Source organism: Myiozetetes cayanensis, unplaced genomic scaffold (genome assembly GCF_022539395.1).
Source record: "Myiozetetes cayanensis isolate MyiCay16 unplaced genomic scaffold, myiCay2020 scf18, whole genome shotgun sequence".
NCBI lineage: Eukaryota > Metazoa > Chordata > Aves > Passeriformes > Tyrannidae > Myiozetetes > Myiozetetes cayanensis.
Genome location: NW_026087389.1, coordinates 16,891,389 through 16,914,338, shown reverse-complemented (window position 1 = coordinate 16,914,338; position 22,950 = coordinate 16,891,389). Strand labels below are relative to the sequence as shown.

Genomic DNA, 22,950 nt, shown 5'->3' with positions numbered 1-22,950 from the left:
AAGTCCACTTGGCTTCACTGGATCAAAGAAAACTTTCATATGTGTTGAAATCTCCTTAAAGGGTGGAATGCAGAAGCCATTCATATCACCTACCTCCCAGAGCTGGCCCCAGAGCATGTGAAGTCCTGGGCACGTTGTCTGTTTTCCCAAGCTGCGGAACATCGCTGTTATCCTTCCTGGAGCAGTAATTGGGAGCTTGCCTGTACCCACCAGTTTGGTGTTCTCAGAGCAGGACTGAGAGTGCTGACAAGCGAAGCAAATGCTGTGTTTAAAAGATAAGCACTTTGAGAGTCCTAACTTGGAAGTGAATTGGAGTTCAAAATTCAGGCATTAAAATGTAGAGAGCTGACATAGCCTGAAAAGCAATTTCTGTGTATATTTGCGAAAAGGATGTCAGTGGGGGGAGATGAGCTGTACAGAGATACTGGGACTTGCTTAAAAGGAGTATGGCTGGTATCCAGGGAATTTAGAAATCGTAGGAAGAAAACTGTAGGTGTCTCAGCAGGCTAGCTGGGGTGTCTGTGGAAATAAGGTACTTAAAGGATGCAGACTGGCACCTTCTGCTAAAGGACAAATGGCCTGGATAACCAGGCAGGAAGGGAGGCCTGAAGAGGGAGCAAGTAGAAGTGGAAACTTGTGTGTCACGGTGGATTGTCCCAGTGCAAGTGAGTAATGGGTTTTGAATAAAAAGAGTTTGAAAAAGAGGTGCTGAGAGCTATCTGGGATAAAATAATCCTTATATAGCATCTTAATCTGTTACGTTTAGCTACCAAATCTTTCGGACTCTCTAAGTTATCCTCCTAATGCCTGAGTTCTGTGGCAGTGCTGGTTTTATTTCACGTGTCCATCAGCGGTGTGCCTGAAGCCTTGTTCTGTCAGCTCAGGGTGGATGGGCTCCCAGTCTCAGGCCTCCCCTGACCTTGAAGACCATGAGCCCTGACTTGCTGGATAGTATTGGATCTCTCTTGGAATAAATGCCTTACTGCTGTGTGCTTCAAGGTGATGCCACGTGCTTTCAGCTGTTTGGCAGGAACCAAACATCCCGCTTTCCGGGTGACCACTAACACAACGTTTATGTTGTCAGTTGTCATCTCATTGTTAAGTCTTTGATAGAAAACTCTAATAATAACACAGGGCAAGGTTGTTTGGATCCATTTGGTAATGTAACAATTCCTCGGGGATCCGCCATCCTTTGCCCCTGTATATCTTGAGTCTTCTGCCTTGGCTGTCAGCCACTCAGCAGTAGAGTACTGGACACTGCTAAGATCAGGCCAGTAAAAAGAAATCCCTGACCTGCAAATGCTTAGGCAGCTGGAGAAGGGGGATGAGAGCCTTGGGGAAAATCCCAGTACATGGAGAATTCACCTGTAGTTAGTGTTCCTGTAGGAAATGCCAGATTGTTGCAGTACCCTGCAGCAGGCTGGATTGCTCTTGTTTCTTCAGCTCCCCATGTCACGCTCCGTTTTCTAAATGTTTAATTACAGATGGATTGTGGTTTGTGGGTTCACAGCTTTTCTCATCTGCTTTTTGTCAGAGGTAAGCAGATGTACTGCCTGTTGCTCTGTAGAGTTGAGTCCCTTGTACAGCAGCTGTGGATGAGTTTGGAGATAAAAACTCCAGCATATGGGAAAAACGGGATGAGAAGCGAGTGTCTGTGGCTGAGATGATCTTGTTTTGAAATACACCCAGCTGGACTCTTTTTCTCCCAGGTGTTGGCCCTTTGCTCCATCCCAGGAAGGTGCTGCCTCCTCAATCCCATGAGCATCAGGGGAAGAGACCTCTGGTGTTTGACCCCACCTGCCTGCCTAATTTGGAGATAAATACCTCAAGGGAGAGAGCCCTGTGCTCTCCCTGCCAGCTTCCATCCAGCCCCTGCAGGGAGCTGAGAGCCAAGCCAGTGGAATAGGATGCCATTACATAACTTACATTGTGTGGCAGTTGGGGGTTGTTGAATTTGCATTTATAATCCATACTCAAATAGGAGCAGAACCTGAAAACATTCTGATTTGCAGTTCCAGTTAGATAACCCAACTTGTGCTGTCAGCTGCCTGTCTCCCTGTGCTGTGCCGTCCAGGGCATTTGGAGGCCAGGACTGGAATATACCCTGAGGATGGTGAGAGCTTTTTGTTCTGGGAAGTACTGCTGGGACCGTGGGCTCCCTCTGCATTCCCAGACTGCCTCCTGGGGTACTGTCTGAGCATCCCCAAGGAAATAAACCCTAGTTGTTAATCGGTTTAAATAATTTTTAAATGATGGATACATACTGATTTTTGAGTAACCATCCTAATTATAGTAAATATGCATAAGAAGGCTGAATTAACATCGTGTAAACGAGGTTAGTTCTGGTATTTTAATGTGGCTGCTTTGCTGTGCTGCCTGTAAGCATTCTTTTGTCATAAGCTCTGTATGCAGTTTTTTATGTGTTCGCAAAGGATATTTCCAGTTAATTTTTAACATGTTCAACAATGTCAGTCTTCCAACTTCGTTATTACTCAGTGAGAAGGAGACTCAAACCCCTCAGTTCATGGCACGGATATTTTCCATTTAATCAGACCGTGAACAATATAAGGAAATAATTAGCTGAAGTGGTGTTTGCTTTTGTGCATGAGCCAGCTGCTGGAGGAGGTTTGAGGACGGTTCACTTGTGGTGCAGGCACCTCCTGCACTGCCTTGGTTTCTGCTCTGTGGTTGTAGCCAAGAAGAAAAGTTTAGTTTGCCAATCCATGTGGATTTGGTTGCTCTGTAGCTGAGCCTTGGTTCTGTTTCAGAAATGACCTGCGCCACCCCAGGTGTGTCATCGGTAAAGCTGAGGCTGACAGCTGCTGTTCCACTGAGTCAGGTACCCCTGGCCTTCCCTGTGACCAGGGATGGTGGCATGCTGTTCCCATTCCACTGGAGAATCTGGAGTACATTCCTCCACAGTGGTGTTGGATGCTGCATCCACATCTCCGTGCGGTGTCACAGTCCTTGTGGTAGCTGCTGGAGCATGACCCATGAGGTGGAATACTTGGAGAGCTGTCAGCTCATTGTTCAGAGGCTCCAAAGTGAGATTTTACTGAAGGTTTTAATGTTTGGACAGATTCAATTAAAGCAGAAGCCTGGTTTTATTTGAGGAACTGACTGGCTGTGCTCCGAAAGCTCTCCCTCCATGTTTCCAGTTTTCTAGGTCACTCTTGGATGCTCTAATTTTTTTTCAGAGAAACAGTTAGCAAAAGCTTTGACACTGATGATTTGTATTCTGTCATCTCAGTCTTGAGAGCAAAGAGATACTTTTTTGGCAAGTTCTCCCCCTCCCCAGCCCCCAGTTATCATCATTAGGAGGCTGTCAACAAGCATGAAAAATCTCAGCGTGCCAACTGTAAATGCTAATTGACAGACAAGCAGCTGAAGCTCGTGCAGTGCCTGACCTGCAGCAGGCTGTCTCCTGGCCCTGGCAGTAACTCCTGTGCTTGCTTAGGAAGCAGGATCAAAGTGCTCAGCAGTGAGTCAGCTGGGCTCTGTGTAGAGCAGTGTGATGGCAAACAGGTTAAACTAGAGGTGAGCTAAAACCAACCTTATGAGTGGGCATGATGTGTGCTAGGAGTGTGGTCTGGCTTTTTTCTTTAGGTCTGGCTTTTTTTTCTTCACCCTTTAGATCCTATTCTGGTATTCTTTAATGCTTCTTTTGGGGACAAAAAAGCTTGGAAACTGTTCCACTTAAAACTGGAGTTTTGTTGGCAAAGCCCTGTGCCCTGCTGACACAGTCTCTGAAGTGCTTTTGGATGGATTTCATCACCTGTGGATGTCATGGCTAAGGGATTTTCCCCTTTCTTTCCCTCTCTAAAAGTATCCAGTTCCTGTGGGTTTGTCCCTGCTCAGTGAAGAGCTTTGAGACGTGGCTGTGCCCTGTGTGTGCTTTCTGCAAACAGGCTTTGTGGTTTTGTGGTGGCACTGCTCTCTAGAACCACCTCATGGTGGGATTGCTCCATGGATCAGCCTGCTGACAGTAATATTTACATACTTTGCCATAGGGCTGATTTTTTTAGTAGCTGAAATGGCTGGAACTGAATTGTATCACTTAGACTGGAATCCAGTACTGCATCACCAACAGACCTCTAAGCAAAAGAACATTTATAGCTGTGTTTGAAAGGTATCAAACAGTAGCAAAAATCGTTGCTCCCAGCAGTGAAGTCCTAATGCTCTGTTTTGATGAATTTGGCAATTCAGAAAACAGTGGAATCTGCCCGTGCCCTTGGAAATCTGGGCATTTCCATGGCTGAGAGCTCTCTGTGCTAGTACTGCAGAGCTGTGCTGCCTTTTAAACCCTTTGCTGGTGAGTCAACTCTGTGTTTACTGCTAGTTTTGAGGGGGAGGTTCCTGACTGGGAGGACCAGAGAGACATTTCTGTAGCATTCTGATTTAGAAAGAAAAACCCAAGCTGCTCCGAAGTAGAGGATGTTGAAAATCCAGGAGGATTAACGGGTAGAGAGGTCCAGGATAAAATGACTGAATATGAAAGAGATTGTTCCAGTCTCAGTTCCAGACAGTACATGTGGCATACCTTGGGCTTACCTTTGTTTTTCCCCCCCACCACTGATCCCTGAAATTTTCAGAAAATCTTTGTGATTTCACCAAGATCTGCTCATTTGAAAGTGGTGAACTGAAATTTTGCGGAGTAAAGGAAGATCTAGATGAAAAAGAATAAGCAGTGACAGGGACTAGGGGAAATAAAGGTTCTGAGAATATTTGGGATGGAATCTACTAACAAAATGGGAAAATGAGGAATTTAAAGCCACTGAATCCTGACAATCTATGTCCTAAATGAAGGACTCGCTTTTGAGGGTTAAATGATGATAGCAACCTTGAAAATTACTTTATCAAGAAGAAATCAGTAAGAGAGAGCATGCTGAAAAAGTGAGCAGGCAATCAGCAGGGTGTTTGGGAAATTAGGGAGTAATTATGCAAGTGACACTTTCTGCAGCCTCCAAGAACGGAATTTGCAGAAGGGACCAGCACCACATGCACTTAAGTACCATTTTCCATAAACCCAAAAATAATCTTGAGGCTTTCTGGCAAGGTTTGTCCCCAATGGCTGATAGAAGGATGAAGCTGTGGGTCGGATTGCCCCACCAGAGGAGGTGTTCTCTGAGTTTCCTTGTTTCCTGGGCTACAGGTGGGGCTGCAGCTGCCTGCTGAGGAGCTGCTGTTCCCAAGGTCTTCCCTGGGCTCAGAGCTGCAGCTCTGCTCGTGAGGATGTGCACCCTGCCTTCTCTCCCTGCCTCTGCTCGGTGGGTCCTGAGGCACACGCAGGATTCCAGCCTGCTCTCGGCACTGCCCATCTCTTGAGTGTGTGATGGGATGTGATGGGTGCCCTGCCTGGGAGAGGGAGCGTGTCCACCTCAGAGGGACCCACAGTCCTGGTGGGACAGCCTTCATTTTCACTTCTCAGTTGTGTTTCCTCGTGTGCCTTAGAGAAGGTACAAACCCTCTCACAGGCACGTGAAGTGGGCAGTACTCCACGCTGTGGATTCTCCAAGGATGCAGCACTGTGCTCTGGGTGCACACATCAGCCTTCAGCAAGGTACAGGAACAGCTCAGCTTCTGTCAGGCAAAGGCAAATCTGTGCTGGAAAGCAGTGCTTGGGCAGCTGGGTGGCAAAAAGGAACCCCCAAAAGTGTTCAAGGCATATAGGCCCAGTAGGAAAGGATGGATTTGGTCCATAACAGGCAGGATGTGGGGAGGGCAGGGTGTGGAACCCCACCTCACAGGACAGCGTCTTTGGTCTCCAATTTTCTCTGCTGCGCTCTTTTGTAGGAGTTAAAGGATTGTTGTACTTGCCACTCAGTGATTCCCTCCCATGAACTTTTCACTCCCACTTTACATATTCCCTAGCATCTCCCTCACGTTCTGCAGAGCAATTCATGCATGGGTGTATCGTGACTTCTGAATAATGACTCTGGGAACTTGAGAAAACAAGTTCATGATTTGCACTGGGGGCTGTTGGGTGATGAGGCTTCTGGGTCAGAGTACCTGGGAAGCTTCTGACTCACCAGAGGTCCCCAAAATACCTGGGGGCCATTTACAGCTCCCTGACATCCACCTGTACCATCCAGCAGCTGCTCTCTCTGACACTTGGGAGACCTGGGTCTGGATCTCATTGTTGACACCAAGTCTCATTGTGGTATTGGCAATACGGGCTGCGTGGTCTGGCAGTGCCTCCAGTGACAGGAGATGTCTCATGGCTCCCTGCATCTGCTACTCAGTCTGCATCCTGCATGCCCAGGTGTGGTCTGTTGTCCACAGCAGATGATAACCACCAGGAATCCTTGCTGCTCACTGCTTTGGTGGGCTGCTCCAGGCGGGAGCTGGGGAACATGCACCTTCATTTCACTTCATTAAATCATCATCTGCATTTCAGCAAATGGGTTTGTTGGGCTCCTGACACCTCTCCAAAGCATCATGTGTGGATCTGGAAGCAGTGTGTCTTTGTGGGCAGTAGAGTCCCTCTGGTGCTGCTCAGGTGCTCGAGGCCACCCCCACGAAGGACTGGCTGCAGGACCAGCCTCCTTGTCATGTGCTGGCATATTTCTGTGAAGGAAAGCCGTGTTTTCATGGGGGACATGAAGACTAACCCAAGTATGAAAATTCTCTCACCTCACTAGCATTTTATCTCATGTTCCTCCTCGAGTAGCTGCCTTGAGGCCAGCCTTGTGGTGGCTGCCCAGCTGCCCCTTGCCAGCACGTGGACAAAAGCAGGTTAAAGCATTTTCCCACTCTGGTTACTCGTCTCTGCTCTTCCTGGGAGGTGGCCTCTCCTGCCTGGTTCCTCTGGAGCTGACACAACTTTGTAGCCCTGTGCTAGAGCAGGGCACAGGCTGTTTTCCCTCCCACTTCCATGGCAAAGCTCCAGCTGACTGAACCAGGAGAATTCCTCCCCCTTTCACCCTGTTTTACTTGTGAAGCCTTTAGGAACCAGAGCCTTCAACCCCTTTCTTTGCCTCTGAGCGATCTGCGTGTGCTGGGCACGTTCGTCATTTACCCCCTTGTCTCAACAGGGAACTCTTTCCATCGGTGGCAAAGAAGTGACCCTTGAATACACTCCGTGCCCAGAGTTTTGGCGCTGCAAACGTGTAAGTATGTGCTCAGAGCTGTGTTGTACTTCCCCTGCTGGCACTCGTGGCAGTGGCAGCTCAGAGGAGTGTTAGATACTTGCTGGGTGGCTGAAGATCTCTCAGAATAATGAATACCTGTCCTGAAGCTCTTGCCTCTTCTAAGCTGTGTTTTTCCCTTCCTTGGTTTTGATCCCAGCTCTGAGTGCACGTTGCTCTGGTACAGGGTTTTATGCACAGAACAGCTTCACCCCTCTGCAGTGGTTCCCTTTTAACATGTGAGGAAAATATTTTGTGGATCCTTTCTCCTTAAAAACCACAATGAGACAGATTCCGGCAACCGGAATGGAACTGGCTTTCACTGTGGTTCATGTGTGTAACCACCCCTCTGCCTCATGCAGGAACCTGTGATACAGCTCTGAGTGTAGTAAGTGAAGCAGGAAGGGAAGCATGGAAATGGATCCAAGTCCAGGCAGCAGTTAGTACAGGCTGGAACTGGCCCATTTCTGGGAAGTCACAGTTTCTGCCCTCTCCAAGGTTCTCCCAGAACAGGAACTTTGGGCTGCAGCAGGCTCAGGGTGATTGCCAGAGAAAGGGCAGGGCTGCTGCCTGCATTCCCACTGACTACAGACCAAGAGGTTGCAGCAGGGCAGGAAGGGATTGGTTCTAATTAGACTTCCACCTTGATCATGGATCACTATGGGCTACAGAGAGCCTCACCCAGGCTAAATGGGTACACACAGCTGCCAGCAGAGCTGTTGCTCACCACCTCATCTCTGCTTGCAGTGCTCCAGAGATGAAGTAGAGACAGAAGTAGAGGCAGTGGTTTCAAACAGCTTTTAGTGCACTGAGAGGGGGCTGCAGTGTCCCCACTGCTGCTGTGCATAACCATGGCCCGAAGGAGCTTCCTTGTGCCCCAGAGCATTTACGAGACTTCAGTTACAGGAAAAAATTAGTATGAAAGAGAAGCAATGCATTTACAAAAACTTAAGCAAGAAGTTAGGAATGCTGTGTTCAGAGAGAGCTGTGAAGATGAGGCACTTGGCTCTCTCCATGATGGCTCTGGGTGGGGTAACCATCCAAGCATGTACAGCCTTGTAGGTAGCAGACATCTCTGCATTTACTCTCCAAATTACATCAGTATCGACAGTTTAGCTCAGGTAAGGACTTTGTCACTGCTTGAGGTGCAAGTTGATGTTAGAGAATGCCAAGATAACTTTTGATCCTTTGAATCAACATGGTGCCTAGCAGGGAGCTTTTAGTCCAGTGTCACTTGAGAAGAGGAAGGGTCCCATGTCAAGGACTAGTGAATAAATCTGTGCTCAGAAGTTTTGTGAAAACCCTGTTCCCAAGGCAATCCCAGTTGTGAGTCATATGAGCATTTCCCTGCCATTCCAGCCAAGGCTCCTGCTGCCATTATCCATCCTGTCTCTCAACCTCTTGCTGTAACTTTTCCATGGCTTTTACTTTCTGAAAGCATGGCAAAGGCTGGCATTCTGGAGTAGGTTGTACCCACTGGCTCCAAAACATGACTTCCTCATGCTGTCCATCTTCCATTGCAGTGTAAGGTGTGCACTGTGGGCTACAGATCTTCCTGCTCCTATTGCAAGCTCCCAAGGGATGGTGAGTATATCTGGTCCTAAGTGCCTGGTCAGTTAAAAGTTTCATCTGCCTTGACAAGTAAGTTTTTCTTCTGGCTTCCCTGTGGCGTCCCTCTTGGTGGACTGTGTAGGAGGATTATTAGTTTTGCTTCATTCAGACCCTTTTTTCCTGTCCACACTAAAGATGTTACATGTGGATGTGTTGCTGCCAGTTCTTGTGAGGCTTGGTGGAGAGGTCTCTTAGTGCACACACCCTTTCCTTCCTAATCCTTTGGCTTTGTCCTTCATCCGTAGAGTTAGTGGTGTGTGCCCTTCAGGACTGTGAGCTGGTACTGCAGGCCATAGGTGAGATGGCTTCCCCTCAACCCACCCTCCTTGGGAGATGCAGCTGCATGTTTTTTAGTGTCCTTTTGAGGATCCCAGATTAGGATCATAGAATCAGCAAGGTTGGAAAAGACCTCTAAGATCATCAAATCCAACCAGTAAGCACTGCCAAGCCCACCACTAAACCGTGTCTCTAAACACCACATCTACATGTTTTTTGAACACTTCCAGAGATGGTGATTTCACCACTTCCCTTGGCAGCCTGTTCCAATGCTTGACCACCCTTTTGGTGAAGGAATTTTCTGTGTGCTGTGGCTCCTCCATCAGCGTTGTGAAAGCAAAATTCACACAGCTGACCCAACACAACTGTGGGTTGTAATGAAACTGCCAAGGAGCAAATTAAACAGAGCCTTTAAGCTGCTGTGAAGACAGATGGTGGTGCGTGCTTCTTGCTGACCTGCTTTTCCTGGGTGGGAAAAGGTGTAATAAGGTAGCCTCTCTAGGACTGGGTGAGACAAAACAACTCTCTAGGCATATACAGTGGTTACTGCAGCTTTGTGTGAGTTCTGGCATGCTTTGTGACTGATGGTTGTGAAATGGACTTTAATATGCCTCTCTTTCAGGGAGCAGAGCAGGCCCAGAGTCCAGAGGTGGTGCTGAGGGAGAGGACCCGTCGGCTGAGCAAGAATTCAGTAAGAGAATTGCCCTCCCCGTCTCCAGGGTTGTGCTCATGCCTGTGTGATTTGCATGGGCAGTTTTAGCAGCTGCAGGTGCAAAACTGGTGGCATATGCAAATTTTACTTGAGGTTCTGTAGCCAAAACTCTGCACGCTACAAACTGCAGACAAATGAGTACAGGCCTGTCCAAGGTGAGCTGTGCTGGCAGCCAAGCGAGGCAGTGTTGCAGCTTTCCCAACAGTTATGTGCAAAATCACGGTGTGTTCTGCCACGCTGCCCACTGCCTGAGCAGAATGAGAGCAGGGAGATGCTCTGGGGGGACACTGAAGAGGGAAGCTTCACCGTGCCAAGTTTTGCACTCTCATTTCTTTCTCTCTGTGGGAAGAGGCTTCAGCAGCAGGTGCAGGGCTGGCGATGTCTGACTGCAGCCTCACAGCTTTGGCTTCCCTTTCCAGCAGTGTTAGAAGCTTGGGTCGGGATCTCTTTTGCAGTGAAGCCAGGTGGTTCAGAGGCGTTCAAGCACAGAAGCTTGATGGAACTTATCTTCTCTGTATTGCATAGGTAGACTGGGGGGCAGGATGTTTCCACGTTATATCTGTGGTCAGTAGGCACCAGATAAAATCCATGATTATATTATGGTGTGTTTCACTCAGTAGTCAAGGGGGCCTGAACCCTGTTTTCCTCTAGCATAGAGACAGGGTGACAGTTACTAATTGATATTGCTCATCTGTGGGTGTTCAAGAATGCATAATGCATAGTAAGGCTGTCACTGCCATATAGATTGTCCTGGACATGGGAGGAACATATCCAAATCCATCCCTAGTTCATGTTTGTCCAGCCAAGAGCCAGTCCTGAAAGGAGGCCAAAAAGCATCTTGTCTCTGACGGGAAAAGTCTGGTAAAGGAGCCCAACATGAGACAAGCCAGTGGAAGGATGAGAAGTACCTAACTTGTCCTGTACACACCTTGTGTGTGCAGAGTGTTAAGGCACAGGATATGCAAAGGGCAGAACTGGTTGACCGTTGCTGCAGGGGCCAGAAAAGAGAAGAAGAAAAATACCTGCTGAAACACTCTATGTGAAAACATTTCGTTCCTCCTCTCTAATAGCAGAGACAAAGCTTGAAACACCTGAGCAAGAATTGTCAGGTCAGCCAGGATCTCCAAAGCCACCTCTGCAGCCCTCGGTTCCTGCTCCACAGCAGGAGTGTCAGCCTCAGGAACAGGAGCCAAGGAAGAGAGATGAAGGGAGAGAGCGGCGACCCTCACAGGAGAAGAGAAGGGACATGGACCGGCACCAGGAGCCGCCTTCTCAGAGGGAAGGGGAGGAAGCCACACCACCGGACGGTGGAGGAAGCAGAAGTGAGTGGCACAAAGCCCAATTTTGGATTCCTCTTGCTTGCACACCATCTGCAGAAAGGGCAGCATTTCACTAAAACCTCTGGAGGCTGTTTCTGTGTTATGGAAATCCATGGCATCAAGTAATGGTGGGCTGTCTAGCTCCAAAGGTGCTGACAAATTTCCTTTAGGAAGATTAATTCAGGTTGAGCTGGCTTCAGGATGGTGCAGTTGACTTAGCACTTCAAAACACCTTCAAAAGTCTCTTTGGCCAGGGGTTACCCTGAGCTCTGAGGATGGGCTATTTTCTGCTCTGTTTTCTGAGAAGGAAAGGTCAGCTGTTGGAATTGGTGCTCTGAGCATCTTGCAAAGTGGAGAGAAAAAAAAAGCAATGGCTTCCAGACTCGACTGCGAGAAGCCGTGCTGTTGCTTTGAGTGGGTTTAGTCACAATAAACTTAGTTCTAAATTACATTTTTTTTTCCCTATTTTTTTTCTTTTTGGGCCACCCCCCTCAATGTGCTTCTCAGCAATCATGCTGAAGCGCATCACTCGCTTCACGCCCCCCGAGGTGATCGTGGGGCTCCTGGCGCCGTACGTGCGGCTCTCCACGTCCAGCGTGCGCATCATGAAGAACAAGGCTGGGCGGATGGGGCAGACCTACGGCTTCATCGAGCTGGAGTCTCATGCTGTAAGTAGCTTCTTGATTTCACATGCTCCCCCTGTTGGCATCTGGAATCTGTAGAAGTAGAGAAAGCACAGGAATACAAGAAATCACGGTGCTTGGGAGGCAGCTGTCCTGGAGTGAGTCCTCTTCTGCTTGTCTGGCCAGTTGCTCTCTGGCTTTAGGAGTCAAAGGCTGTCTGTTGTCACAAGCTGTGACACTGTGTTTCTTGCCTCAGTGCAGTTTTTCACAGACCCTCCTAAACTTGAACACCTCTTACAGAGAGATTTTGTTTGCAGGGAACTTGAATTCAATTGTTTTCGTTTGCAGAAGGCAAGAATCTCAATTAACACACAGTCCCATGTTGGAGGGACCATATTTTTTGGCTCCCAGACTCCATAGCAGTGCTTTGGCATTGTTCCAGAGCGTGTTCACCAAAACTCCTTGGAACAACAGCAGCCAAAGCAGCCCTAGGAGGATGCAGTCCCTAACTGGCTGCTGAAAGTGGTTATAGGACAAGCAGAGAACCTCACAACACTTTTACCCCTTTTATCACATCCTAAATACCCTTCACTGATGTTTAGACTAATACTTAGTGTTGTGTTTCTTGTCCTACTAAGCACAAAGCATTCCTTTCAGGCAGGCTGGATTTGGAAGATGGGATGGTTTCCCTCTCATGGAAGTGACATTCTCCTTTCCTTTTACAGGAGGCGCTGAGGTTGCTAAAGATACTGCAGAACCTGGATCCCCCCATCTGCATTGATGGGCGTACGTTGGAAGTGAATCTTGCTACAGGGAGAAGAAGGTATAGACAGATGAGGCAGTGGGACTGTCCTTTGTATAATGTGCTGCAAGGCTAGAACTGTGTTGTCAGACCAGGTGCCTAAAGTTTGGCATGGGAATTAGCACAGATGTTCCTACACCCTAAAAATGTGTTGGAGAAGTGAAGACATCAGAGCGTGAAGGAGCTTGTGATTGAGCAGTATGGGATTAGTGATCATACTGCATATTGCTGTTGTCAAGCCATCAAATCCCATTCTGAAGGAATTAACGCGTTCAGCTTTTTAAAAAGCATTTGGAGAGATTCATCTTTGTGGATACAGCAGAGTGGGGTCATAACTGTTGTAGAGACAGTGATCTGCCAAGTCTGTCTCCTGGGATGGACACAACCCGACATGCAGCCAGCAAAGATGGTCTTTCTGCCTTTATTTGTCCTGCTGTCATTTTGAGTGTAGTGAGATTACTGTGAAGCCAAATTGACATTAACCTGCAACCTTTATCCCAACAGGAACGACTATGGGGAGCACGGTGACAATTCCTACTATGGCCCGGTAGGTCTGCACAGCTTCCCTGTGGGTCACTGAAAGGTGGGGAATGCTTGGGGGGACAGGCCAGGCTGTGTTGGGCTTTTTCCCTCTGGGCTGCTGGAAGTTCAGCAGGTTTGATGGGATGATAATGCTCATCACTTGCTCTCACTGCTGCTCTGCCCCTCACGCTGTGTTTATTATGTGCGTGGAAGTGAAGTCAGAGTGCAGGTGCTGCTGGAGGGAGTTCGGGCTGGGTTACCCACCACGCTTTACTGAGTGATTTAATAGATGACTGATCTCAGCTCCCAGAGTGAATGTCTCTTCTTTAGTGCTCGATCCTAGACTACAGAGCTCTTCCCATACTGAACGGGCTGGAGGCTTCCATATGAGCACCTCTTATGGAGGCTGCAGAGATCTTGTGCTTTGCAACACTGTCCATTGCTCTGCACATGAAAAGCTTGTGCTCTATTTAGGGTAGCTAAATGAGCCATTCTGCTGAACTTTGGGCCTGTGAGAGGGAGGAGAAGCAATATGATATTTGTCAAACAGTCTCTTATCTGTTTGTGTTGTTCACTTACTCCAGGGCAGAAGGGGCATGAGGGACAGGAGGGGTGGCGAATCGCAGCGACGCACCAGAGCACAGTGTAAGTTAAACTCTGCCTCACTCCTACTGTGGAGACTTTTCTTCCTTAAAAGGGCACTGACATGTAGAAATCAGCCCAAAAATATTTTTAAAGGCTAAGAGTAGGTTTGTTTGCTACACCCACTTCTGAGTTCCTTTGCCAACTTTGTTTAGTCACATTTTCCTATCTGATGATGTGTTTCTCTCTACTCTCACTGTGCGAAACTACATGCAGATAAAGGAAACTTGCCTATTTTTCCTTGTTGTGGAAAACTGATGGGATAAAATCAGCCTGGCAGTTACTAGCGGAGACGGAAGAAAATACACTTGATGCAGCAGTGCCAGTAGCTGGAAGGGCACTCCTGATTGTTTTACGAACTTATATGTAACATTGCTGAGCTCTGTCCAAGAACACTTGGGAAATGAAGAGCATTCCTGACATTGTGGGCCTACTACCCTTAAGGCCTTTGGCTTTTCCTGTCGAAACAGTTCACTCCCCTTTCTTCGCTGGAGCTTTCATGCACCCACGGGGTGGAAGGGATGTGGGGAGTGTCATCACTTCAAACAGGAGACTGTTTGAGAGAGAACAGCTCTTTCTTGTTCACAGGGGTGGGTGGATACAGAGCCTGGTACTCATTACCCCATTCTTAGGGAAATTACTGAATTTCATGTCTTTGTCCAGCGAAACGTTGTGGTCTGGTGATCTCAGCACAGCCCCTGTAAATCTGCTTTGATGTGGACAGTTTTGCCAGAGTCCTAAACCAGAAGAATTGTGAAAACTTATTATCCTTCTTAGTCTTTAAAGAAAAGAAGATGTAGGTCAAGTGATGTGAAGATACTCATAGCTCTCTTGCCAGGAGGGAAAAATCCTTCTTTCCCACCCTTGATCCTTTTGCCAGTGTAATATTTGCTCATGCTTTTGTCTTTGTAAAAGGCAAGTTCTGTCTTTGGAGGACTGGTGCTAACTCTTGTCTCTCTCTCTCTCCAGCACCATCGGATGTGTCCACATACATTTATGATCCTGAAACTGGGAATTACTATGATCCCATAGCAGGGACATACTACGACCCCAGGACTCAGGTGAGTGTGTGGGAAGGAAGCTTTACGTGCAATATGTTCTTACAAACAGCCCTTCTGTGGAAAGGTTTTGCATCTAGATCCTGAAGACAGGGCAGTATAGAGGCAGCTTTGTTTTTTTCACTCCGTCCTTTGACCTATATGAAAGGGAAAAATATCATTGCAAAATATCAACTTAATGAGAGGCTAGGAACCCATTAACTGTTATGTTGAAGCAGCTGTAGCCATCTCTTTGACCTCTGAAGCCCTGCCTTTGGGAGGTTTTTGGTCTGCTCTTCCTTGAATAGACTTATAAGCAGAGCATCGTTGCTAAATTTTACTGAAGACATGTGACTGTAATAAAAGATGCACAGCACAGCTCTGTTTTCATCTGTGGTCTCTTTGCTTCTCCACCCCAGCCAGCAATAGTTATGAGGATGCCAAAAAAGAGCCATCAGCAGAGGTGCTCCGGGACTATCATCTTGTTTTCATGATCCTAGAGATGTCTGTGTTGTGGGCGAGCAGGGCAGTGCTCTGATGACCTGTCTTGTGCCCCGGCAAAGTTCTGAAGCCTTTTCCCTCTGCAGTCCCTTCTTAGTGTGCTGGTATCACCAGCCCAGTAAGGACAAGAAGCCCAATAAGAAGGTTGCAGGGTTTTGGCTAAGTCTGCCCCAAATGCCTCTTTCAGAGGGAAGTCACGATAGACCGAGAATCCTGCTCATCCCGAGAATCCTGCTCGCCCCCGACAGAGAGCAGGAGGCGGCGGCACGGGAGCCAAGAACGGACAAATGAGAGGAAGGAGCCACACAGCAGGGACAACAGGGACAAAAAGGACAAAGGGAAAAGTACTTCTGCTAAGGTAAATCCCTCCAGGCGTCAGAATGGTCAGGGAGCTGAGGCCAGGAGGCTGAGGTCATGAGAGGTTAGAAAACAGAGATTAATCAGAGGATTCAAGAGGGGAGGGACAGTGAGAGAAGACAGTGAAATACATGGAATCACTAGCTGGCTAGGAATGTGGTTGTTGTCCAGCCAGGTGGGAGTAAGTTCCTGAATTTTTTCTCTTGTGACATTAAATCCAGGGCTTCTCATCCCTTCCTGGCTGCACTGTGCACTCTTTGACCCCTGTGCTGCTGTCAGCCTAATACCCAGTCTTGTGTTTTTCAGAATGAGCCTGGAGAGGAGAGGTTCTTTGCAGAAGACGTCTTCAAAAAGCCATTGCCTCCCTCTGTGAAGAAGGATGAGAGCTCAGGCCTGGTGAGATGTTGCGTGGCACTTGTCTTCCTGATCAAGTGTGAATAGCTCATGAACTGCTAAGCTGGAGCCTGTCCAGGGCTTCTGTCAGTTCTCTGTGAAGTGTGTAAATGTGAGGCTTCACCCCAGCCTGCTCTTTGTGCTGCTGAGCACACAGGTGAGCATCACAGGCTCATCCTGTTGCAGTGCTGGGTGTCTGCAGTCTCTGGTGTTCTCTGGACATAGCTTCAGGAGAGCTGTGGATTCCACAGGATGCAAATGTCTCCCACCAAAACCGCCACCTCGTTTCTGCCAAATGCCTAGTGTCCTCTGAGGCCTGTTTGAATAATGTTTAGCTATTGTGTGCACTGAGTCCATGGTGGTCTCAACACTTTATCTTGACTGTTTCAGACTGAGACTGGAGAGGAGAAGTTCCCTGCAGAAAACGTCTTTAAAAAACCTTTACCCCCTTCTGTGAAAAAGGAAGAGAGTGCAGCCCCGGTAAGTGGCTCCAGAGGATTGTGTTTTGCCTTGTTTGAGCCTGGGGACAGGACTAGTGAGGCTCACCACAGCCTGGCTTTGACCCTGAGTGACAGAGGTGGAAGCACTGGGGATGGAATGGTGAAGGCAGTTTGTTTTACAGCTCTGACTCTGTTTGTGGTCTTCTAGCATGGGGAAATTTGATACCTGCATTTAAGTAGGGTCTCTTTACTCAACCAATCTTCAAGCAGAAAACTCTTCCAGCCACCTCCGGGCTGAGGAAAGGCAAACCTCACTGACCTCCATTGCTGGAGGAAGTGACTGACAGCAGCTCCCTGCCAAATAGCCGCTGCCTCAGTTGGCTTCTTGTGCTCAGGTGTGTGGCAGGTTGGGAAAGCCTGGCACCAAAGCATGGCCTGTCTAGAGAACAGAAGGCCTTCCACCCTGTGGTGTGAATGCAAAGCCAGCCAGCTTCTCTGCATTCTCTACCTGCCCTGCTGGGAAGCTGCTCTCTCCCTCCTGGGCTGGAACAGAGACAGCAGCCCCAGGGAGGTTGACTGGGGAGCCAAAGCCCCGCGTGGCCGGGCAGGCTTGATGCTACAAACTGTCACACTTTTCTGCCACTTCCCTCAGCCCAAGGTGGTGAACCCTCTGATAGGACTTCTGGGAGAGTATGGAGGAGACAGCGACAATGAAGAGGAGGAGGAAGAGGAGGAGCAGTCCCAGGCTCAGTGGCTGCCACCTCCCCCCCACCCACCAGCACAGCGCGAGGAGCAGCCGCGGAAGGCCAAGGCCAGCGACGACAAGCTCACCGACTGGAACAAGCTGGCCTGCCTGCTGTGCAGGAGGCAGTTTCCCAACAAGGAAGTGCTCATCAAGCACCAGCAGCTTTCCAACCTGCACAAGGTATGGGGGAGCAGTGGGTGGGGGTGTGCTGCAAGCTGCTTTTGCCTTGATGGCTTCGTGATCTGCAGGCAAAATGCAGCGGTTGGGTGGGAAGAGCTGTGCTGATTTAGGCACAGTAGCAGGCAAAGTTCCCCTGAAGCTCTGTTCAAAGCATTGTGTGAGCTGCTTGTTCCTGCCATGGGAGTGCTGTAACATCAAGGTGTGACTTTGTAAGCTGTAGTGAGAGAGCTGAGGCTTGGGGAGAGTGGGGTGCTGGCACACACAAGTGTGAGAGAAGTAAGGACTTGGCACATGCCTCCCCGTGTTCTGGGCTGCTTTTGAGCTCTTGCTTCTAGGAGGGCCAAATGCATACTGGTTAAAATAGGACTGGTTGCCTTCCTTTCTGCAGGAGGAAGCGCTCCAGGCCTCTGTGGGGGAGCAGATAGCCTGGGCTGCAAGAGAGGCTGCTGTGCCTGGTCTAGTGCAAGTGCAAGAACATGCTGCTTTACCTATGCTCCTGATAGGTGGAGCAGATGACCCTGACAGCTTGTGTTCTCTGCTTGATACTGGCTTCTGTTTTCCTCCTTCCAGCAAAACCTAGAGATTCATATGAAGATCAAACGATCCGAGCAGGAACTGGCGTATTTGGAGAAGAGAGAGCGTGAGGTGGGTCTGCTGTGGTGGGCAGACTGCTGCTTGTGCTTCTGCACTGAGGGGATGGTGGTCCCAGGCGGACCCTCCACTTACACACCATATCTGCAGCCTTCCAGTGAGCAACTATGGGCTCACTCTGCACTGGGACCTGTTGGTAGTGCTGTGGCCTCTGAGAGCTTGTCTCCCTTCTTCCAGAAGGGTCTGAGTGTGGTTCTGCAAGCCAGGGCTCTGGGCTAAATGGGACCCAAATTTCCATCTAAACTGATGTGGTGTATGTGCTGCTTCTGCCTGGACAGAGATGGGAGAGCTGTGCTTGTCTATTGTTTGGAATGTCACAGAGCTGCTGCTGGTGCCATAGCTAGAAGGCTGCAGGCCACAGGTCTGAGTCAGCCCAACAGGTGCCATCAGGACAGAGCGAGTGGATTGTGATGTATTCAGTGTTTTTAGGTCCCCAGAACAACCTTCCAGCCAGCTGAGGATGAGATGACATCTGTCTGCAGAGCTTTCTCCTGCAGTGTTGAATCTTTCATAGGTCCTGTTCTTACTTTGTTTTTTCTGTTATGAAGGGGAGACATAAAGACAAAGGAAATGACCGGAGAGAGAAATTCCAGCAGATGGATTCACCAGAGAGGAAACGACTCAGATATGACCGGGATTCAGAGAGGTAATGGTTGCTCTTGGTTAGATTTCCTTGGGGATGCTGATGCTGGGATGGGGTATGTGCTGCTGGCACGCCAAGGCCAGTGGGGTAGGGCTGCAAAGTAACAGTCAGACAGACTGTCAGACAGAGTTCCCCAAACTGTGAGCCTGTTGTGCTGCAGGACATCTCAGAGGGGGCAGGAGGAGGCCAAGGATGGACATGAGGGTTTAGGGAAAAGCAGAGATAAGCTGTCTGGTGCTGGAGGGGTGAGATGGGGAGTTGAGTGTGCCTGGCCAGGCATAGAGAGCAGAATGCAGCCTGTTCCCATCCATCTCGTCCTTAAGGCACTTGCTGTCCTCCTGTCCTGGCATCTAGCCATTGAAAGAAAGAGCAAAGCTGTGTTTCATCTGTTCACTGACTCAGAGGAACGCTGGGAGCTGTTTCCATCTCATTCAGAGTAGGTGGAGGAAGAAAGTGCGTGCTGTGCGGAGCTCGCGACAGACCTGCCTGCTGCGAGCTCATGTGTTCCAGTGGGCTGAGGAAGGGCCAGGCATGTGTTGAAGACAAAACTGGTTATGTGCCTGTTCCCTTCTGGTACAGCACCTCAGAAAGAGACCTTTCCTCTGTGTCTTGCAGTTTAAAAATCCGCATCTTCTCTTCCCTGTTTTCCTGGAATAGCTTTGGGTAAACTAAAGCGGTTTGTGTGCAGTGTCATCAGCAGCCAGAAAGTAGAACTTGTCTGAAGGAAGCTATTTTTATGCTGAGAGGTCTTCAAAACTGTGGGTTTTGGTTAATGGTTTTGGATGAGTAATGACCAGGTGGGAGAAAGGGTGTCCGAGTTAACACTGCATCTGTTGAGCTCCCTGACCACAGCACTGAGAGAAAATGCTAAAATTCTAATTAAGGAATACAAGCACAGAACGCTCCTGGCTGGCTTGTACTGTAAATATTTTGGAACCTGAGCTCATTTCCTGTGCCCTGATGTATTTCCCCCTGAGGTGGGACAAGAAATTTTGCAGTCAAAGGTGTGTGAGCCCTGTACACAGAATCCACTGTGGTGGTTTCCTTAGGCGGTGTGCTTCTGGCAAGAAACTTGGATATCCCTCATGAGAGGTTGGAATGTCAGTGAAGGTTCTATTAGCAGAGGCAAAAATCCCTGGCATGTGTTTGAAGCATTGCAAGATCGGACAATTGATTCTCTCTCTTTTGCAGTGACTTTGATCCAAGGATTGACAGTAACAACAAAGGGAACCGAATGGTGCAGTCTCCGGGGTGGAAGAAGGGCTTTGGCCACAACCAGCAGGGCACAGCATCACCAATGGAGGTGAGTCTTCCCTTCCTTTCAAAGCACACCATTGTCCTGCAACCCATGATGTCTCCCACAACAGCTGGAGGGAGTTCCCAGCCAGAGCGAGAGGCAGGCTGCAGGTCTCGGCACCCACTTGCTGGAATAATATGTGTGCACTGATGAACTTTGCAGGCTGGGAGGGGCTGCAAGTATGTTGGTTGCAGAACTAGGTTGGAATTTATATAGATCTGGAGGTGTTGGAAACAGAACAACATCAAATTAGGAAGGATGTTGCATCTGATTAGTACCTGCCTGAAGCCAGGCTGGAGTTTGAGCAGGCCACCAGCTCAGTGCTTTACAGCCACATGATGTGGGGGAAAAGGTGAACCTCCCCTAAGGAAGTGTGAGTAGCCAAAGCCACGGGGCATGTCATGCTCTTTGTCTGCTCTGCTTAGCTCTTGTGAGGCTCTCACTGCCCTTGCAGACTCTGGACATTGGAAGGTAATGCCAGGGTACGTCGCCTGAGGAGCAGTCCCATCAGCAAAGCATGTCAGGGGTAGGCAGGGTCAGGTGGATTCTGCCTTACCATGACAGGCTGGTCTCTCAGGGGACCTTAATTTGCTTCAGAGGCCTTATCTGAGAAGCGGCCTGGGGCAGGGGCTGCTCTGCCTTGCCCAGGGACACACGAGCAGGACAGTGCTGTGGTGGCAGGTTCGTGGCTCACCGAGCTGCTGTGGTGTCCGTGCTTTGCCAAGGGCAGCTTGGAGCACGGCTCATGGTGCGACTTCCAGCTTGCAGTCGAGTATATCGTTAAAGCAAATATTTGAGGCTTTGTGACGCGTGTTTGCTTGAGCCCACACACACGAGGCAAGAGTCCCTCTTCAGTGCAGACAGCAGGAACCAGCCCCAGCTGCTGCTGAGTCCTCGTGGTGAGGTTCCCATGCCCATAAAACGGGCTTTGTTGCAGGGCCAGCTCCAGCAACGCGCTCTGGGAGGCCTGAACTCTGACCAGGGCTCCCTGTCTGGGTGGGGAGCTGGTGGCAAAGCACAGCCCCTCCTACAGTTCCTAGAAAGGCCTCCCAAAAGAGCCCTAGAGATGTGCTTTTCTTTCACTTCCAAGTCACGTGAGACAAAGCCACGTGCCCACTTCAGCCCCACAGGACTTTAGTCTCTTGGCCTTATCGATGAGATCTCTGGTATTCAGGTAAGTTGGACTTGAGAGAAACTTCCAGCCTTGGGCCTGCTCTCCTGGGCCAGCCCCAGGCAGGTATTCCTGAATAATGCAGGCGCTGGCTGCAAAAACCAGTCCTTGAACACTGGTTGAAATTCCAGGCGAGGTACCAGCGCCCATGGGAGCTGTGTTAGAGAGAACAGCTGAGCTTGTGCCAATGCAGGCTAACCACAAACAGTTCCCCAGGAGCCCAGCTCTCTTCGGCGCTTTCCTTTGCTCGGTTTCCATCCTGGCTGGCACGTGACTGCCTCGGCTGCCGGCGCTGCCTGCTTGGCTGCCACCCCGCCGTATGCTCCTGTTGTTCCCCACAGCCCATCCCTGGGGTGTGATTCTCAACGGGCACTTGCTGGCTGTGGCTGCTTTTGTTGCCCACAAAGGGCCTGTAGGTTCTCCCAGACAGCTTTTCGAGGAACACGGGGCACTTGCTCCTCCTCCGCCCACAGATCCACACGGGAGCAGTCAGCAGTCCTTGCAGCAGCCCAAGGGAAGCTTTTTCTTTACGGGAGGAGAAGTCATTGACACTGTGTGTCTGTTTGCAGGCAGAAAATCGGAGGAAGGGCCCCGGCCTGGGGGCCCCTGGGAAGCCCCCCAAGAGGCAGTCGAACGAGACCTACCGCGACGCCGTCCGGAGGGTCATGTTTGCCCGCTACAAGGAACTGGAGTGAACAGTGGAAGAACCCCAAGCCAGTCTCTCTCCACCTTTGTCTCTTTCTCTCTGTGTCATGTTCTTTTTGAAGGTTTGGTCTTTTTTTTGTTTTGTTTTTTTGAATTGTTACAGGTTTTGCTGCTAGAATTTTTTTAATAAAACTGAAAATTTGTCAGTGCTTGTCTTGTGGCTGAAACTATGTTTTAAAAGCATGTGATGCTTTGGAGGATTCCCACTGTGTTTTGCTCTCTGCTGATGAGGTCCCTGGGAGTTGAAGCCACGTCAGTGAGGCTGGGACAGGTTTGGCACTTGGAGGCCGTGCCAGCAGTGCCACTGTCCTGCAGTGTGTTCCCTGCCATCTCAGGGACAGGTGCTCCTGGTAAAGTGTACTCCTGGGTCAGGATGGCCCCAAGGCCTGGGAGGAATTCGGGAGCAGGAGTGACCTGTGTGGGCTTCATCCTGGCTGGTAGTGAGGTCAGTGGGGTTCAATTAATAGCAAGATCTGAGAGGTTAAAGGTGATCTCACTGATGCTGCACGTCACTAAGGTCTGGGCTGCCCAACTGGGCAAAGCATTCCACATGGGGCAGGCTGGATCTGATGGCAGGGGTACTGGGTGCCCTCATGGGGACATATCCATGCTGGCCCATGGTGGCAGGGGCTGTGTTCAACAGGGGAAAAGCCGAGCAAGTGCTGCTGGCACATCCCTGGGAGGTGCAGTCAGTCAGCAGGAACATGTAGTGGTGGCGCCAAAGCACAGTGCAAGTGTGGTTGTGTGAGCACAGCAGGGACCACGGGGGGCAAGGCTGAGTGTGGCCTGTAGGGATAAGGATGATGCTGATTGCAGTGGCTGGTGGGAGCAGAGCCCATTCCTGGCAAGCAGGGGGTGATGCTGGGGCTGCTGGTACTTCCCTCTGCCTTTCTGCTCACCTGACAGACAGTCAGGCCTGACACTGCTTCCAAATACCCCAAAGGAGGCAAAGTAGGAGATGTGGAAGCTGAAGGCAGCAAGATTTGGAGGCGAAGAGTCACCTGCAAGAGCTGACAACTTCCAAAGGCAGCAGAAGACCTGTCCAGGCTGCATTTCCTTGTCTCTGGCACAGGCAGTGCCACAGCAGTGTGGAGGACTCGCTCATGGCACCGTGGCCCAGGGATGGTGGAGGTGGGTATGACATTGTGCAGGTGAGTACACGTGTGTGAGGGCCTGCAGTGTTCCTGGAGACCCAG

General features: G+C 49.6%; 1 protein-coding gene across 1 annotated transcript in view; it reads left to right on the top strand.

The window, feature by feature from the left end:
- The window catches only part of RBM6 (RNA binding motif protein 6), a 56,080-nt gene extending 34,177 nt beyond the window's left edge, over positions 1–21,903 (top strand). The window contains exons 7-23 of the mRNA XM_050313194.1: positions 7,035–7,109; positions 8,651–8,711; positions 9,637–9,705; positions 10,797–11,048; positions 11,553–11,713; positions 12,394–12,491; positions 12,975–13,017; positions 13,577–13,637; positions 14,604–14,695; positions 15,360–15,530; positions 15,836–15,925; positions 16,313–16,402; positions 17,015–17,287; positions 17,858–17,932; positions 18,487–18,584; positions 19,773–19,884; positions 21,619–21,903. Of these exons, the coding sequence (XP_050169151.1) occupies positions 7,035–7,109; positions 8,651–8,711; positions 9,637–9,705; positions 10,797–11,048; positions 11,553–11,713; positions 12,394–12,491; positions 12,975–13,017; positions 13,577–13,637; positions 14,604–14,695; positions 15,360–15,530; positions 15,836–15,925; positions 16,313–16,402; positions 17,015–17,287; positions 17,858–17,932; positions 18,487–18,584; positions 19,773–19,884; positions 21,619–21,744 (1,947 nt within the window). The 3' untranslated portion in view covers positions 21,745–21,903. The remainder of the gene's footprint in view (positions 1–7,034; positions 7,110–8,650; positions 8,712–9,636; positions 9,706–10,796; positions 11,049–11,552; positions 11,714–12,393; positions 12,492–12,974; positions 13,018–13,576; positions 13,638–14,603; positions 14,696–15,359; positions 15,531–15,835; positions 15,926–16,312; positions 16,403–17,014; positions 17,288–17,857; positions 17,933–18,486; positions 18,585–19,772; positions 19,885–21,618) is intronic.
- Positions 21,904–22,950: the final 1,047 nt, after the last annotated feature.